At 43.2% G+C, this 18,156-nt stretch overlaps 1 protein-coding gene across 1 annotated transcript in view; it reads right to left on the bottom strand.

Annotated features, from left to right (window-relative positions):
- Positions 1-18,156, bottom strand: part of LOC144468346 (nephrin) — a 210,771-nt gene that overhangs the window by 23,150 nt on the left and 169,465 nt on the right. The window contains exon 7 of the mRNA XM_078177757.1: positions 1,607-1,737. Coding sequence (XP_078033883.1) covers positions 1,607-1,737 — 131 coding nt within the window. The remainder of the gene's footprint in view (positions 1-1,606; positions 1,738-18,156) is intronic.

Below are 18,156 nucleotides of genomic sequence, written 5' to 3'. Positions count from 1 at the left end.
GATAACATAAATAAAGTGAAATAGACGAATCAGTCGCTGTGACTGGTAGTTGCATATCATTAAACAGATAACAATAAAAGAATAATGAGTAAATAGAAAAAAATAAAATAAGAAAATCTTTGAAAATAAATTGCTACGTTTATACAGCTTAGATATGTAGCCGTGTATTTACACACGTATACATATATTTATATCCTTTTTTTAAATGATACTGTCTTTTCGAAAAATATCAGAAATTTCAAAGTCTAAAATAGCAATTTATATATAATAATGAATAGGATAAAAATTTGTATGACTTTTCACGTAGAATGTCCATTCGTCCCGCTATGGTGCCGCGTTAGAGCGCTATAGCAACGGGAAACAATGGAGGGAGCCTCCATTCGCAAATGTGCCGCGAGTTTTCCGAGAGGCCGGAAGATTCTTTTAGAGCTCAGAAACTGGCTGCTTAGAGGGCTCTACTGTTTCCAGAAGAAAAACGGTCACCCCGCGACGATTTAGGAAGATTGGTGACTCCGTTCTTATCCGTTCGTCTGCAGCCCCGAAAATGGGTAGTCGAAGCCTTTTGCAAGGAGAGACCGTTCAATGAAAAATTGCAGAAAAATTCAAGGATGTCCTATCCGGTGATGTTCGCGTCACTGAATTTTTCCACAATTTTTCGGCGACAAAATAAAAATATTTAACCACAAGTATACGTACATATACTGCTGGATAAATTATAGCACAGAAAAATTTTTGATAAAAATTGGTAAACTTTGATTGACAATATCTCCGCGAAAAATGACAGTAGGATAATGACTATTTTTTTAAATTAAAGCTTGAAGCCTCTACTTTAAGACACTGTTGCCGGATTTTAAGTTTCGTTCATCTTCGCCGGCGTAATTTTTTTAATGCGAGACCATGTTTGTCACATCGAAGATTGCCAAATTCCTATATGAAATATATACCTTAATAGTTTGATTACAATGTTAGTTATACGTGGGTGATGTAAATATTTGCTGAAACGAGCTTTTACTGTAAAACTTGAGAATATTCAAAAATATATTTAATGCGAAACGACTACAGTGTTCAATTTTATATTTTACGAAACAAGATACTTCAACATCGTGGAATTTGTTCGTTTGTCGCGCGACAGTCGAAGTACGATATTAAACGACAATCGGCGGGCCGCGCGAGGTAAAAATCGTGGATAAGGAAGTCACAATTAGTGCGGGAGAGCAAAATGACTCTTAAAAACCGGCGCAGTTATCGAACTGTACTATTCCGGCTCTCTGGTACGGCACGGTATACCGAATTCCGGAGACAGTATCGCGCGACCGAGTTATTACGTCGGTTTTATGCCTCTGTACCTGTGTTTTACGGTTCGGGCGATAAAACGAACACGAGGAGAAACCCTCTCTCCCGCAGGCCGGTGTACGCCGTGTCGCCTAATTTCACGTGCCCGTGTCGATTCATCGGGAAGCTTTTTTACGACCGCCATAGCACGTTCTCTCCTTCTATTTCGTCTCGCGACGCCGCGTCCACTGCCCGGACAGGTTCTACGGGGTTTCCTCCGCTTTTGACGGGCTAGGGTAGAGGAGAACGACTGACTGTCGTCGCTTGAACGTACCTCGTGAAACCATGTCAATTTGTAAGCCCTAGGATTCGCCCTAACGTTGCACTCGAAGTAGACGTCGTCGCCCTCTTTGATCTTCTTCGGATTCAACGAGGAGTCCATCTTCAGCGTGACGATCGGCGCGACTAAAAGAAGAGTACAATAAAAATATATTAGCGTCGTTGCAAGGTTCTTTCATCGTGTCACAAACGCGTGAGTATGCGATAAGGGGATTAAAAGGGTTATTTCATTTGAAAGCGTCAAAAGCGAGCGCATAACGAAGACCACGTTGCGCAGCTAAATTGTCCGATTTACGGTATCGGACAGGTTCTAAAACGTTCTCGGACCCGTTAATCGGTTAAAAAATGCAATAAACCCGGACCGATTTGCAACGGTCCCTTAACAATTACGGGACAGAGCCGGTCACGCAACGGAGGGCTTCGATCGGCCGGAAGTGCTCGTCGGGGCAGAGCCACCGGAACGTTATTTATGAATCGCGGGGGCTCGGCCGGTTGACGCAGTGTCGCGATAATATTCGGATATCGGCCGGGCTTCGTTTAATGAAATTTGCATTTTCGCTCGTGCGGAACACGGGCCCGGCGAACTCGAACGCGAAACCGCGGCGGTTAATGGCGTCGCGCTCGAATCGAACGGGAAATGTTTTATCGCGCGTGGTTTCTCGCCGCCGCCCGTCCGAATCGGGCCGAATCGGAGTTCCTTGCGCATCGCGATTCCCGATCCGCCGATTCCCCCGGACCCGCGCGCTAAATCGACGATATTACCCTGGATGGGAGGCAGTTTGCTACAATTAATCGAAACATTATTCGGCCCGGAGCAAAGGTTTAATCAAACCGTTCAATCGCGGTATCGTTACGGAAAAGTAACTAGCACTTTAACCTGCGGGCCACCGGATGGCCGCTACATTGGTTCCGGGTAGATAACTATTTAATACCCATGTATATAGAACTTCGCAAATTTTCGACGTTCGCGATCTCCGCGGGTATACGCGGACGAGCGTGTGCGCACGGATTCTATAATCACTTACAGTCGTTGGCGAAATGCTCGTTCGTCGGGACCGAAAAAAACGCGAATTTTCGGTCGGTGAAAAATGTTGTTTGAACCAAGAAATTAAATGAGATCAATTTTTCTTAATCTCTATGATATCGTTGTTGGTTACACTTGAGAAATTATATTTATTAATATTCTTTAATAAATATCAGTTTTAATTCTTAATACATGCCAATTTTAATTAAATTACTTATAAAGTATTTCAACAATTCGGAAATTATTTAGAAATTATTTAAAAATGATTTTAGAACTTAAAATTCTCATCTAAAAATTATTTAAGAAACTCAAAAATGATTTAAACATTGTTTAAAATGTATTTCAAGAACGCGACTATTTTCGGTCGACACCGAAAGGGTTGATCTCTCGCCAGTCGTTCCCATGTATGTCAAGGGTATACTATATTAACAAAGAATAATTTCGAACCGTGTAAATTTGATTAAATTCGAAACTATGTTCCATTTCGTATGCGCGCAGAAGGGCTTTCTACCGCGAGGGATTCTAGTGACGTCAATCTTTTTAACGACCAAGCGAAAACGCAAAAAGGGTTTGAAATTTGGTCCGCAGTTCTGAAATTGTAAAAATAAACATTTAATTCTTTATCTTTTTACCCGGACCTTTAATTCGCTGCTTTAACGTACAGGGTTGGTCGGAATTCGTGATAAAACCAGGTGATTCTGCCTGAACAAATAAGAAGTAAATTTTGTGCAACTTTTTTTTATTCAGAGTTTTATTTTTGAGGAAAGTGACTAAAATTTTTGTTAGTTTTTGTGAAGAATTCACTTGTCGTCTATTATTTTACTGTAGTTGACGAAACAAACTAATGACGAAGATTTTTATCTATTATATTTCGTGTAACAAAATTTATAATAGTAAATTTTTGAAAAATTAGTAATATCTGTCCTTTGTATAATATGTTAACGATTATTTGACGACGTTTTGTGGAAACTGGCTTTCCCGGAAAGAAATACAGCGAGCAGAGAGGCATTTTAACGCATTACCGACTAGTTATTTTTAAAAACCTTTTTATATTTTCATAACGTTAGCATTGGACAATATTTATTCTAGCTATTATATTTATTTTACTAATCGCGATATATAATGTTTAAAAAAATTAAATAATAAAACACAGACTACCGGTTGAGAAAAAAAGTTGATTTACAGTCTATCGGTCGATAAAATGTTAATTATCGATAGGTCGTTGGACAAATATTCGGGCGTGCAAGCGCAGGTGTTCGACGAGGCGAGCGCCGGGATATCAGAATGCCAAAGGAAACCGGAAAAATCACGGAAAAGTGTGGGGAACGGCCCGTGAATGGGCACTAAGCGTCTGCTGGGGAATAGGAGACACGGCCCGCGGCGATCTTTCGATCTCCCTCGCTCTCTCCAATTTCTCTCTCTCTCTCTCTCTCTCTCTCTATCCCCTTCGCGATAAGGGTGTTTCGTTTTCGATTCGAACGCATTTCGTATTCTGTCGTGGTTCCTCTCGTGGCACGCGCTCCATCCGCCACGTGGACGTTTTTAACCCTGCGGCGGTCGCACGCTTCCCTCGGACAAGGAAAAGAGGGCCGGAATTAGATCTGCCTAAGCCACTTTCGAAGAATTCGGTGAAAGTTCGCTGCGAAACCGTGCCACGCTTCAATCGCTTATCAGTCGACGACTCGAAATCTAGGATCCTTAATAATTATAGGAGAACCTGCAGCGCTAAGAAGAGAACTTGTCAATTCCAAAGCTTCTCTACGAATCTCAACCTCTGGGGCATCCCGCCGAAACTTTAGTCTTCCTGGATTCTGCCGAACTTGGAATCCTCAATAATTGGAGGAGGTACCGAGTGCGAGAAGAAACTCGTCGATCTCTAGGCTTCCCTGCGACAGACTCTATAGTCTCTAGGATCTCTTAATGAGCGGGGAATCTTCTGTCTGAACCTGTGTTCTACGAGGATTTCATTGAGCAGACGAAATGGTTTTTCAATTTACCGTTTACTTACCAGCCATTTCATGTATAACAATAGAATATTAATATGTTAAGTGCTAAGCCTTTTTCGTCTTTCTTATCATATATATATCGTATATCGTTCTCTAACAGCAAGTAATTTTTATTAATTTAACAGCAATTCTTTCTAATTTCAGTAAAGGTGAAAGAGAGAAATCTAAAGCCAATCACTTGGACTATTAAAAATAAATATATACCAATATTCGAAGCAATTATAATAACAATTAATCCTTGGATAGGAAGATGAAGATCTCTATAGCTAGCATAAGCAAGTCGGTTCTCCGCATCCACAGTCTTTTTCTCTTCGACATCCGTACGACCATCGAAAGCTACAAGTTCAAGTTCAATTAAACTTGAACTTCTGATTCGACTTGTACGGAACCGTGGATCGATTGGATCGGAACCATGGATCGATCACGATGACATAACGGAGGGGATCAAGAACGGCGCAACGAGCGTAGGAGGCCGCGGAATGAGAGGAACGGCATGCGGCGGGACACAATATGCACTCGAATTCCGATTCACGGAATACGTGGGTCGCGTAGAATTGCATGGCCCTCTCTACCAAGTACCAACCCGCTCTCTCTCTCTCTCTCTCTCTCTTGCAGCACGTGTACAACCGTACAACCATACCACCGTTCAGACTTTCAGCTAATCTTGGCCCAGCTTCCACCCATCTCGCCCAGATTATCTCGGATGATATACCCATTCGCCGATTAAAACGGAAACAGCAAATAGATTCGGCCTTTCGCGAGTTTACACATTACGTTAGATTGGTCGGGATGTCGGCGAGGTGTTTAACAAGTATTAACCTTCCTTTTCATATAAAAGTACTATCAAATATATTAATAACATAAGTAATAAATAATAAATGATAAAAATGATAATAAATGATTTAATATACGGAAAATGTTTCTGCTTGTTTTTCGTTTTCCAATTTCTGTCAAGCTTGCGAAATTAATTACATTACCGAAATCTTTTCATATAATTTAAGATAAAACTGTTACTTGTTAAATTAATAAAACTTCGATTATCCGATTCTCTGATATAAAATTTATCTGTTATTTAAATACCTGTTTTACCTGCGATAAATTCGATGGAAATTGTACACGAAACAATTTATATTATACAATTCCACGAAGATGACATCCGACGATTTAACTACGTAAGTCACTGTTCTACTGTCTGAATATTTATCTCGCTCTTCTTAGCTCAGACAATCGAGATTCTACCGTATCTGCTTACGCAAACAAACTGAAATTAGTTGCATTTTGGAACTCCTAACTCCAAGGATCGCCGAAAACCGCACGAACTTTCTGGTTAACCCAGTACATTTGCGTCGAAAACGAATAGGTGATACAAGACCAGGAGAATTCAAGTGTTCCGAAGCGATTGAGATTAATAATGGATGAAGTTGTGAGTGCTGCGCTGCGTACGCAATTCTAGTTGCATTTTTATTTGTAGTTGTATTTGTATTTGGAATACTAGTTGTATTTGTAATTGTATTTTTAATTGTATCTGCTATTGTATCTGCAGTTATATTTGCATTTTTAGGTGTATTTATAATTGCATCTACTGTTGTGTTTGTAGCTGTATTTTTAGTTGTATTTACAGATGTATTTTTAGTTGTATTTACAGATGTATTTTTAGTTGTATTTACAGATGTATTTCTAGTTGTATTTGTAGCTGTATTTGTAGCAGAATTTCTAGCCGCATTTCCAGCCGAATTTGTGCCGCATTTGCTATATTTGCTGCATTTGCATTTGCACTTGTTCTTGTAATTGCATTCATATTTGCATTCGCCATTGCATTCGCGGTTGTACGAACAGCAGCGTTCCGCATTCGCGGCGCACGTCGAAAGACCCGAGGAAAGAGATTATTTGGCAAGCGATCAATTTTTCGCCGTTACCGGTGTCCTCCTAAACGGCAAAAGTATCCGTTCCCATTTGAAATCACCGATGACGTCCGTGCCATGCCCCGCGAGCACGTCCCGCAGAACAATGTCGCTGGCGCAATCAAATTTGCCACGGCCGGAATCGAATAATGTTTTTCTTCAATAAATTCAGCCGCCATCAATGTCGAAAATAATTGGATCCCCGTTGTCGAGCCCCGGTGCATCGACTGTTTTATCGTTTCGATGAAAGGGCCCCGGATAACACGGGTATCAATCGGGATATAAATATTTCAAAGAATCCCCGCGTAAATAGCGTCGGAAGCCTGAAAAGGGGCCAATAAAATTCAATGGAATAAACGTCATTCCCGCGAACAAACACTTTCGTGTGCCGCGGTGCATGGGGGAATAGTGATTGCCGGTGCATCGCATTCGCATTACAAAACCGGGAAAGCTGTGCGTTCGCGGGCGGGGCGGGAGGGACGCGCGGCGGCGGGCGGGACGCGTCTCGAACGTCACGCGCGAGCTTTTTAGCGGCGCTAACAAAGAGATCGTTAACGGGCGGGGGCGGGGAATGGTCGACTGCCTATCGTCGCTCGAGCTCCCCGGGTCCTTTCCGTTTATATATCGAACGCGGAACGGTTTTATAATTGGATTAAACTTTCCGTCGGGAGACGTTTCCGCCCCCGGGTAGCTTCTTGCTGTGCATGCAGCGCGAGCGGTGCTCTACCCGATAAAAAATAATCGACGAGCCACGACGACGACGACGACGACGACGCGAAACAACGGGGCAAACAACGGCGATGGAACGGAGGTGGAACGACGATACGCTCGCCCGGTAGAACAGGGAAACAACCGTTGTCCGACACGAGGGGTTGGTTGGGTCGACGGCAATAAACGGTCGACGTCGGGTCCGCGTATCCCCAGCCCTGCGTCCTCTACTTAGGTCGCCGGCCAGTATGGACAGTTCCGGAGTGCACGTGGCACGTTCAATTATACGTCGGGGCCAGCCTCGGGGTTAATTTTCATTATGCGCGCAGGCGCGGCCCTACGGCGTGCTCGAAAATTTTCCGAGCGCGCGCGCGCGCGCGGTCCGCCGGTTCCGCTCGTGGCAAACGGCCCGAGCCCGTTTACTGGCCGTGTCCGTTTAAACGGGCGCAAAAAATGGATTTTACGGGGATCCGCCTTTGTCCTTTAATAACACGCGCAATTAAAGAAGAAACGAGGCGAGACCGGGAGTTTTCCGGTCCCGTGGCTATCTCCGAGATGGCCCCCGACTCCGCTAGGCGCTAACATTCCATCGGCAGCGAGGGGACGACGACGACGGTTTACGGTTACGACGCCGCGATCGCGATAACGCACGAATGTGCCCCGGGATAACGGTTTCCCGGAGACCCGCGGCGGCGAACTCGTGGCCGAAATCCCCACTATCCCAATTTTTACGCTTCCCCGAAAAGCTGCCCTTTCAACCGCGACCCCTCCGCGACCTGCGAATTTCATAGTCTGCTCGGGTTTCTGGATATACCCTTTCGCATTCCGTCGCGCGCTTTCTTTGTGTAATGCGCGAGCGAAATGGCAGCGGCGCTGACGTCGACTCCGCCATTGTTATTAACGCGTTAAGCGCCAATCCTGTTTTGTCTTTCTTTCCGATTAGCCCGCGTTGCAACATTCTGCGGAACCTGTGAATACCGTGTTTGCCTTTCCTTTTTTTCTCTCTTTGTTCGCTTGTGCTACGTAAAATCTTTGTTTGCTATTATTCTTTCCGTAATAAAGAGTTTTGCTACCAGTACACGCGAATAAATTGTTATTATTACTATTATTCTTCGGGCGGCGGCCTATTTTTATAACTGTAATTTATAATCATTTTCTGAGCTTACAGCAATTTTTCAGAACATTTTTGGAGACATTTCATGAAATATAACTTTGCACTGTTTTGTATAATTTTGTAACGAGAATGGTCCTCTAGTTTTCACTCTGCATACAATATACTATTTAACCCATTCGCTGCCAAGCCTAAATTATATGAAGTCATTCCCATTGCCATTTATATTTTGCGTGCTATTGTTTACCAAAACCCTGTTATTTCTTGGTAAGAACACATATATTATCATACAAAATCATTTAGAAGCAGAAAACCAAAGACGAGTATACTCGGCCTGACAATGCGTGACACCCTGCCAAAGACGAGTATACTCGTCCTTGGCAGCGAATGGGTTAAATAATATTCTAATTTTCACGGTGCAGTCGATATATTATTTAAACAATAAAGATAAATGACGAAAGACACGATGGAGCAAGGATGTTAAATATTAAAATTTCCAAATCAAACGGATATTTGCAACGCGCCGCGCTTCATTAATTCGAAGGAACACTCCAGCCGGGGGAGTTGTAACGAAGTTGTACGGGTCCCTTATTGGCCTCGGAGGCCATTTTGCTAATTGTTAGTTCCGCAAACTCGATATTCTCGATTTTTCTGTCTCCGCCGATTGGAACTTTTTCCAGGGTTGTTCGAAGCGGCGATAGGCCGTCGGGGAGGGGGCCGATAAGAATCGCGGGGACGGGGGCGGGAGGCGGATCCGTCGTTACGGTCTCGAGATCACAGAGAGACCGCCGAGGGGGAAAGGAGTGCTTTCCACCGGAAACGATATTTTTCTTTTCTAGTAACCGCGAAGAGAGCAGCGAAGTAAATACCGAAACGAATATGACCGATACCGGCGCTAATATTGACGAACCTTTCCTAGTACGTACTCGTTTTCTCATTCAATATTTGCGCGGAAACTTTTCAAGTTTCCAATTACCGTTTTTTTTTGGAATTAAACGGGACCAGCTCCAATGTTCGGATTAAATGTCGCCGGATCGTGTGATTTTGATCGAGAGGGCGAACGCGAACTTTTCCGAGTGGACTCACAAAAGTGGAGAGAGAGAGAGAGAATATCCCTCCCCAAACGATTCCCGAAACGATCCAGGATTAAAAGAGAATTCACGTTTTAGCCGTTTTCGTAATTAATATGCAACTATATGATTCTGTTATTTTGCACGAGCACCGCATGTTTGAATTCGTCGAAATTCATCGATTAACGTGGGTATAACGAATCGAATTTCGTTTCTTGTGTGAAATAGTAACGGGATGATTTTTTTTTAAATTAAAATGGAAAATACGAAACGAAACAAAAATGGTCGATGAATAGTATACGAGTGAAACGTATGAAAAATTAAGCCGGGAAATATTAAACGCGCGCAAAAATTTTACGGATATCTCTAGTGCAACGTGCTTCGAACGTTGGGGATATATCTTTTTAAATTTTCTGTTACTACGCTAATTGAAAATAAGTTGCGAGTGTTTCAATCGATGAAATAATTTTTCTGCTGCCGTATTAACATGTCGCGAGTAACTTGTAATTATTTATCATTAATGTATTCCGGCTTTTCAATATTTTTGTTTTTTATCGCATGCTTGCGTATGCGGGATTAATACCATATTAATTCTGTTTAATGAAAAAAGCATTTCATATTTGTAAAACTGACAAAATAAGATTTCGAAGTATTTAACGAGGATTTTAAAGTTTCAAACATCTAATGAAATATTTCAAATATATAATGAAATTATAAATATTTAATATATGAAGATATTTTAAATATTTAAAGTACAACATATCTAAATATCTGATATATAACATATAACAAAATTATAGTATATAGTATATAGATGAAAACTTTCTACGTGAACAGCCTGCACAATTTCGAAGACTCAGAAATAAAAAAAAATATATAAAAGACCATTTTGACCGGTTCGGTAGGTTTCGCGGTTAATGACGAGACCAACCTTTTTATTTTGAAAACGCCCGATGAAATAGTTCGCATCTTCGCTCCGACAGCGTCAAATGGACATTCCGGAACAATGAAAGCAAAAACCATTCGCACAAATCAATAGAGAGAACCGCGCGCCGGTGCGACACACGCGAGCGCGTTCGAATAACAATTTATCGTCGTGGTTTAAAGCGTCGAAAGCCGCGATTATTCGTGCATCGGTCAGGCGTAACAGAAAATTCCGCCTTTAATTACTTGTAAATCACGGTTCTCAAGAATCGCGTGTCGCAGGCGCGCTACTTTCAGCGAAAAGTCGTTCGGGTGGAAAAATCAATTGCCAGCAATTTTCCAGATAACATTCCGAGCGCATACATTTTGTTAGCATTTTTTTTACGCCGCTTCCACATTGCGTGCAAATTTTTCCGCAAGTTTTTCTGATAATAAACCACGTTCTTTTGTTTTAAATGAAAAAACCCCGGCCAGAAAAATACACACGCGGTTCACTTCGACGTCGCGCACGGAAATTGCATTAAAAATTTCAGCGGGGAAAACTTTATTACTGTTCGAGTTATTTCGCATTTAGCGATAATTATTGGCGCTGCGGTCATCTGCCTACCTATCGGGAGCGGGGCGAAATTTAATTTGAGTGACGGATAAGAGATAAAGACTATAACGAACCAAATTCGATTCGACGGTATCGAGTAAATATCCAATCAGCTAAACATTCATCCAGATAAAAGAGCCGAACAATATTTTATCCGTTATTAATAACAGCGATGCTTTTAGTCTCCGAATAAGTCTGGCGATCTTGTATTAATATTAAAATTGTGAAAAAAACAATGATCGTATCGCCGAAATAACAGCCTTCTGTGCCGCCAGCAATTTGCAACGAGGCATAAATTTGCATCTAGATTTTACGCGATTTCGATATTTATTCGATAGTGTCGAATAAAATTTTATTCGTTACAGTCTCCGCCCCTTATCTGTCACGCGAATAAAATTTCGCGCAACTCTGATACGTGCAGCCACAAACGCCAATGATTATTACGAAAATAACTCGAGCGACGATAAATGTTCCGACCCGAAACGTTCGCTGCAGCTTGTGCGCGTGACGTTGAAGAGACGTCGCTATGGATTTTTCAGACTCGATTTTCGTTTCTTGTCGAAAGAATTAAATGATAAATATACGAGTAAAATACGGATAATTTTAATCGGCTTAAAGACGGCTATCGGAATACACGTGTTCAAAGTTCCGTCTGAATCGGTTCTCGCCTCCCTTAAGGTCTCGGCGCCGCGGCGTAGGGCGTGTCCTCGATTTAGCCGGCGAGAATGCATACCGCAGCTGGCTCGGCTGGTAGTTTGGCCTAATCGAAAACTGGGTAAATCATTAACACGGGGTACAAAGTTATTCGGGATAAGTTTGCCTCGAATTTTACACCGCCCAGGTATAAACGGGGGGAGGGAGAGAGAGAGGGTAGTCGAGTGTCCCGCGCCCCGCACCTTCCGAAAACAATAATGTTCCGCGCAGATGAACTTGTTCCCCCCGCTCCTCGACAATGGAAAATGTTTCACGCGGCATCGCCGGGCGAGAGTGCCGAGTTTTCGATACCGATAAATTGCGCTTTTGGGGAAAGGAACGGCGCGCACACATGCACGCAAAGAAAGAGAGAGAAAAAGAGAGATAGAGAGAGGAAGAGAGCGAGCGTTTCACGCGTTTTGCCGGTTCCTCCTGTTCCGCGCGCGCGAAAACAATGCGGATTGCGCGAGCGGGTCGAAAACGCTCGTGATTCCGGTCCGTCGAAAAGCTTTCATCGATAACGCATAATTGTATAAAAATAAAAACATTAGCCCCGGCTCGATGGCCGGTCCGCTGCCGCTTCTGTTTTCGCCGCTTTGTCCGGCACGGCGATAATAACGTTACGTTTCCTCGACCGTTTCGAAATTTATAACGAAACGCCGCGCCCGACATAAATATACCGGGGGCCGAGTAGTAAAAAGGTTTAGCTCGTAAAGCCGGCCGCGGAGATTAACCGGCGGCCCCCTTTTTCGTTATTCAATCATTATTCGTTGGAAAACACCGGTCGATGGACCGACCGAAAATTCGTGCCGGAATTGCGTCACGCGGAAACGCGTGCGACAACGCGCGCGCGCTTCGCTCAGACCTCCCCCCCCCCCGTAACGTCGCGCCGCGGCGCACGCTCGCCCGGCGAACCGTCCTTTCGGGCTCGAAATTACAAATATCTTTGCTGCGATCTCCCTCGACAAAGAGGCGCGTTCTGCACGGGCGAAAATTGTTTCGCGCGGCTGTGGATATTGCGCGGAGATATGAAGCTATGGGGTTCTGTGCGCCTTTTCTACCCATCGGTATCGTCGTTCGTATTTTTCTCTTTGAAGTCGGATGCAACTCCTGGTGATCAACGGAACTGCGAACCTTAGGCATCGGATCATGCATGCATAATGCCAGACACGGCGCGTGTACAGTGCGTGCACGGGAAAGCGAGGAGCTCGGCGATGCGAAGATGACTCGTGGGAGATAGTTCGCCGTGACGTGGCGAGATGATCATTCAAATTGCTCGACACGGTATCAGACTTCGAGTTCCATACTTAGCTGATATCCGATGCTGTTTATTCGTAATCGGTATCGATAATCGCGTTGCCTGGTCGTAATTTTCAACGTTTTTTAAAACAGTGGCGCGAGCGTGTGTGTTGTTTCGCAGGCTGCAAAGAGGATCAAACTAGTGGTAATTGCTCTTAATCCGAGTATTAGCTAAATAGAGTATTTCATATTTGATTAATCGAATTTGCTTTCTAGGTATTAAACATTTTCGCATATTCATTAATGCCGAATATTAAAACAGTTCAACACGTTTGGAACGTCGGCGTGGCGATCTGTTGAAACTCCAGGTATATCGTATCAGCATAACTTATAAATCGAGTTCACTGCGACGTCATTATGGACTGTCATGCGTTATTGAGATACGTAAAGTAAAAAACGCATGATTTACTAATTTATTAATTTATTATAATATTACTTTATTCTCTTTCCTTTCTTTTCAATTACTCTTCGTTTAAGTATTTATTTCATTATTATTATCATTCTGATTTTTATATCAATTCTACCAAGGATAGAGAAATCACAATTTTTGCAAAATTGATTAGAAGCATCTTCCGAGCGGTGGATTGCAGAGACACATTTTCCGTGGAATCGATACGATAAATTTGTTACTTTCGAGCAACTGCTTCGACCAAAAGCATTTGGAAACCCGACTAAATATATTCTTGTTAGCTTTATAAAGTGAAACGAAGCTGCAGGTCTTTCGCCGTCCCGTAAACTTAGCGCTAAACCGATACAGACCGGGATGACCGTAAAACCGGCAGTTCCCGGCTCGTGGAACGTCGATATTCGGTTAGCAGCAGGCCAGCCAGCAGATCGGAGGAAAGGTTTGCGGCGTGGATTCCCGGGAGTGATTCGTCGAGCAACGGCGGACATACTGATGAAACCGAGCGGCGGTTGTCGCGTCCGCATTGGCGATTCTCTGTTGTTCGGATACGGTGGTCGTTCGATCTGCTCGGTCAGATATTGGGGGGATGTGCCGCGACGGTAGATGGTACCGGGAGAAGGAGAGGGCTCGGCTACGGGTGTCGAAGGGCGGGCACACGAAGAAGGGCAGGGGCGAGTTTGGCAGCCAAAGTGTAGCCATTATTCGTGCTAGCGGCGCGGAGACACCAGAGATTCCTGTCGGGTGAATTCGATTCATCAAACCCGGTGCCAAGCGGAAGCTTTCGCTGGGAATAGCGCGCGAAGCGGAGGCGGAACGAGAGAAAGAGAGAGAGAGAGAGGGAGAGTAAGAGAGAGAAAAAGAGCGAGAAACGGAGACGGCGAGAGGGAGGAAAGAAGAGAATTTTCCGTCGCGAAAGGTAACTCGCGCGAGGATGAGGAACGGCGAAAACAAAGGCGGACGTCGCGACGCGTGGAGTCGAAGTACACGATACAAGAGAGGATACAAAGGAGGATACTATGGAGGATACAATGGAGGATGCGGGGCAGGATACACGCGTATCCTGGATGGATCGATGCGCGTTCACCGAAAATAGAGATAAATATCTTCTGGAGTACATAGACGGCGCTCGCGCGTGCACACGCGTACGCCTCGTGTGTATGCGCCGGTAATGCATAATCCAAAGTTCGGGGAGTAGCGTGCGACTGTATCCAATATTCGCGGCTGGCACAGCTTTGCCCTCTTAGCTCTCGAAACATAAACAACGAGCGGAGTGTCATCGAGAGAGACTCGAGGAGGCATTCTGGCTGCACGAGAGGCGAGAACGAAAGAGAGAGGGAGAGGGAGGGAGAGAGAGAGAGAGAGAGAGAGGGATAGGGTGAGAAGTTTCGAAACAGTTCGTGCGATACGTTATTCTAGAAAGTTTCGTCGATATCATAATTGTAGGAGTTGCACGGTATATACATACACGTCTATCTTCTCTCGTCCCATCTCATTCTCTCTCTTCATCGTTCTGTACCTATTCTCTCTCTCCCTCTCTTTCTCTCTCTCTCCCTATGTAGCACAGCGAATTTTGGAGTCAATCTTTCTTCAAATTACAACGTACCCATGCTAACTAAACGTTGAATATTAACTTGCGAATAAAGCACACATAGCACGTTGGTAAGCGACACTGCAGTTGTAATGAGGCCTCGACCAGAGTTCTCCATTGTTCGGCAACGATTATTCGTTGTTCGTCATAAATTATTCTACATATTTATCGGAATAATTCTTCATTCCATGTATGTATTGGTTCGAACAATTCTTTATTCGAGCGAATTATTCGAATTCTAAAATTGTTTCAGTAATTTATCCGAATTGTGAGATCATTCGGATAATGTATACGAATTGCAAAATTATTCGAATCATTCATTTGAATTGTAAAATCGTATGAATAATTTATTCGAATTGTAAAATTATTCTTACAAGTTTATAGGAATATATTTTAGACGTATAAATTTAGGATCAGTTCTTTTTTTAACAATTTAAATTTAGATCTTGGTCGCTGTGGACACACCGATGCAACATTTGAAAAAGAAATATTTGATATTGTACTATTTTTACTCAGATTATGTTCTCATAAATATATTTTCGTATAAATCTTTATATCTCTTGATTTTGATCTTTTATCCATCATTCGAACAAAATTTTGCCCGACTCCGACGACGTCATTCCGCTGTGCTCTAGATACAATGGTACAGCCAGTTTGGATGGTCCTATTGTGAAACTGGCATGTACATAGACCCTTTCTTCAACACCGTCGTTACTTGACATTCTTAGGCGGTACGTACATCTGTAATCTGTGTATACCGGAGTGATCTACAGGTAAAACCACGGCGTGAAATAGTGCGCCGTTAACTCGATTTTGAGCAAAACAGGCCACAGACCGCGTCGAACTGCAGGCGGTCGGATGCGGTCGGAAATGCGCGATGCACAATGCAGACTAAAGAATGAGCCTCATAGATATCCCTAAAGCTGCGTATCCGTTTGTTTTGCACGATCTTATCGTGGCACTGTTGCGTATTGTAATTGCCTGCATATCAATACACGCGTGTGTAAACGATGCGATAACGATATACGAATCGTTTTATATTACATCGTAGCATAAAATCCCTATCTTCCTTTATTTATATATTCATATGTACATTTAATATTTATTTACTTGTTCTGTGATTTTTATCAAGAAAATCCTTCGTTGCATAAGAGAAAAAAATATTTAATTTCAAAAGAGTTATTAAACTTAGAATTATAATAGCGGCTAGAACTGAAGGCCAGAGCTAAGTTGTTCGAGTTGTTAAGTTATAAACCGCTGCGATAATGGAGGTCCTAATTGAGGGGAAGGAACTATTATACTATCGTCTTTAGTTAAAGTGTCTTATCAACTAATTTGCTACTTTAGGAGAATACTTTAAAATATTTAGAGTATAGCATGTCTTTTACATACCAAGCAAAGCTAGAGAATCAATCGATACTCTTCTATCTTCAATCTCAAGTAGGATAATATTGTTAACTACTGTGCCTTAAGTTTATTTCAAACCAAAATTAACTTCACACTTGTCGCATAAAACATATCAAATTTATCAAAATTCATTTAATTCTTCATTCGATAAAATTAAATATTTCAAAGACGGTTGTTCTTAGACCAACACAAGAATTACTCCATCTTTTTTTACATAGCATTCGCGTAACTTTTTTAACATACTGTTACGAGAAAATTGTTATCTTTGAAATATACCTATGAGTTTTTAAAAAACGTCAATTCAACAAAACTCTTCGAGTTCGCAAACAAGGCACAGTAATCAGCTTCTGTACCCTACTAACCAAACCGTCCGCGAGAATAATCGTTTATCTCCTTGTAAAAAGATCCCAAGGAGTAGGAAACCAAATGCAGATCTAGACAGGATCTGGAGCGATCCAATACCGGCTAAAAATTAGAAATTCCCAGGACCGTGTCCGCCGTCGGCGATTCCTCGAGCATCGACCGTACGGTTTTCCTCCGCCCCGGATCGAGATCCCCCGATATTTCTCGGAAGATCGTCGTTCCGGCTCCGGCCGGGTCCGCCGGACACGTAATCCGTCCGTTTCTGCGGCGACACGTATCCGTTCCCCGATCGGATAGCGGATCCGCAGCCTTTTCCGAAAATATCAGGGAACGCGGCAGGAAGTCCACCGCCGCGCCGGTATCAATCGGGTTCATCGGCGGAGCGCGATGAGACAACCGACCGACCAAGAGGAACTCCGCTCGAGCGTATCGAGCCGATCCATCGGCACACGCTGCAGAATTCATATCGCGAAGTGGCCCCTCGTACAGACCGATTGTTCGAAAGCTTTTCGTTCGCGGATCCCCTTTTCGACTCCCTCTCTCATTTTTTTTCTCCCCGCTCCCTCTCACCCTCTCGCCCGCCGATCGATTCGCTCCACTCCTCCTCATCCACATCCTCCACCTCCACCTCCTCCTCATCCTCTTCGCAGCTTCCATAATTCCGCTGGTAATGCTCTTCCGGTTATGACGCCGAGATTTTTGCCTACGCAACGCGCGCCGTGTTGTCTCAACCATCCACAGAGACGAACCCGTTCCACCGAGGCTCTTCGATGCTTCACGGTCTATTCGAAACCGTTCCACGCAATGATTTACACGTTCGTTACCGGCGTTTGTTCCGGCTGCAGCCATCCTAGATGCCGCGCACCCTGGAATACTGTCTATCCTCTTATCAAACCCGAAGACGAGCATCGCCGCGCGGAGAACGCGACTCCTTGGAATATCAACGTGCAGATGCGTGCGGTAACGACGAATTTAATCGTTCTCGACTGTCTCTTTCAATATATTATGAGGATACAGTGGATTTCGAGTAGCTGTTAACAAAAATTAATATATATCAGTGGAAATATTTAAAAGAATGTAGAGATTGTAATGGATTGTTTTCAACTCGATGACATAATCGTAGAAAGGTAAAATTTATATATATTATAATAATAGTTTTGTATATTTTGCAATTAATGCAGATAATTTTCATCTAATTATTAGACTGCGAATCATTATGCAAAGTAAATACTGTGCGCATTAATTGTAGGAGCCAAGTGCTATCTTTCAATTTTTCACCACGTTTTCTGTTTCACAGAATACAGCATTTTCATTTTATTCGTACGGTAAGCAACATTCTAGCCGGCACGTGATATTCACCTTCCATTCTGATTCTCCTAAAACAACGTATAAAAATGGGCAATATTTTATAGCTGCGCCTCGCATCAAAGCGTGCGTTATATTACGACAT

This window comes from Augochlora pura, chromosome 4 (assembly GCF_028453695.1).
Source record: "Augochlora pura isolate Apur16 chromosome 4, APUR_v2.2.1, whole genome shotgun sequence".
Classification (NCBI taxonomy): domain Eukaryota; kingdom Metazoa; phylum Arthropoda; class Insecta; order Hymenoptera; family Halictidae; genus Augochlora; species Augochlora pura.
The sequence above is the reverse complement of the archived record's forward strand: the minus strand, read 5'-3'. Positions and strand labels throughout refer to the sequence as shown.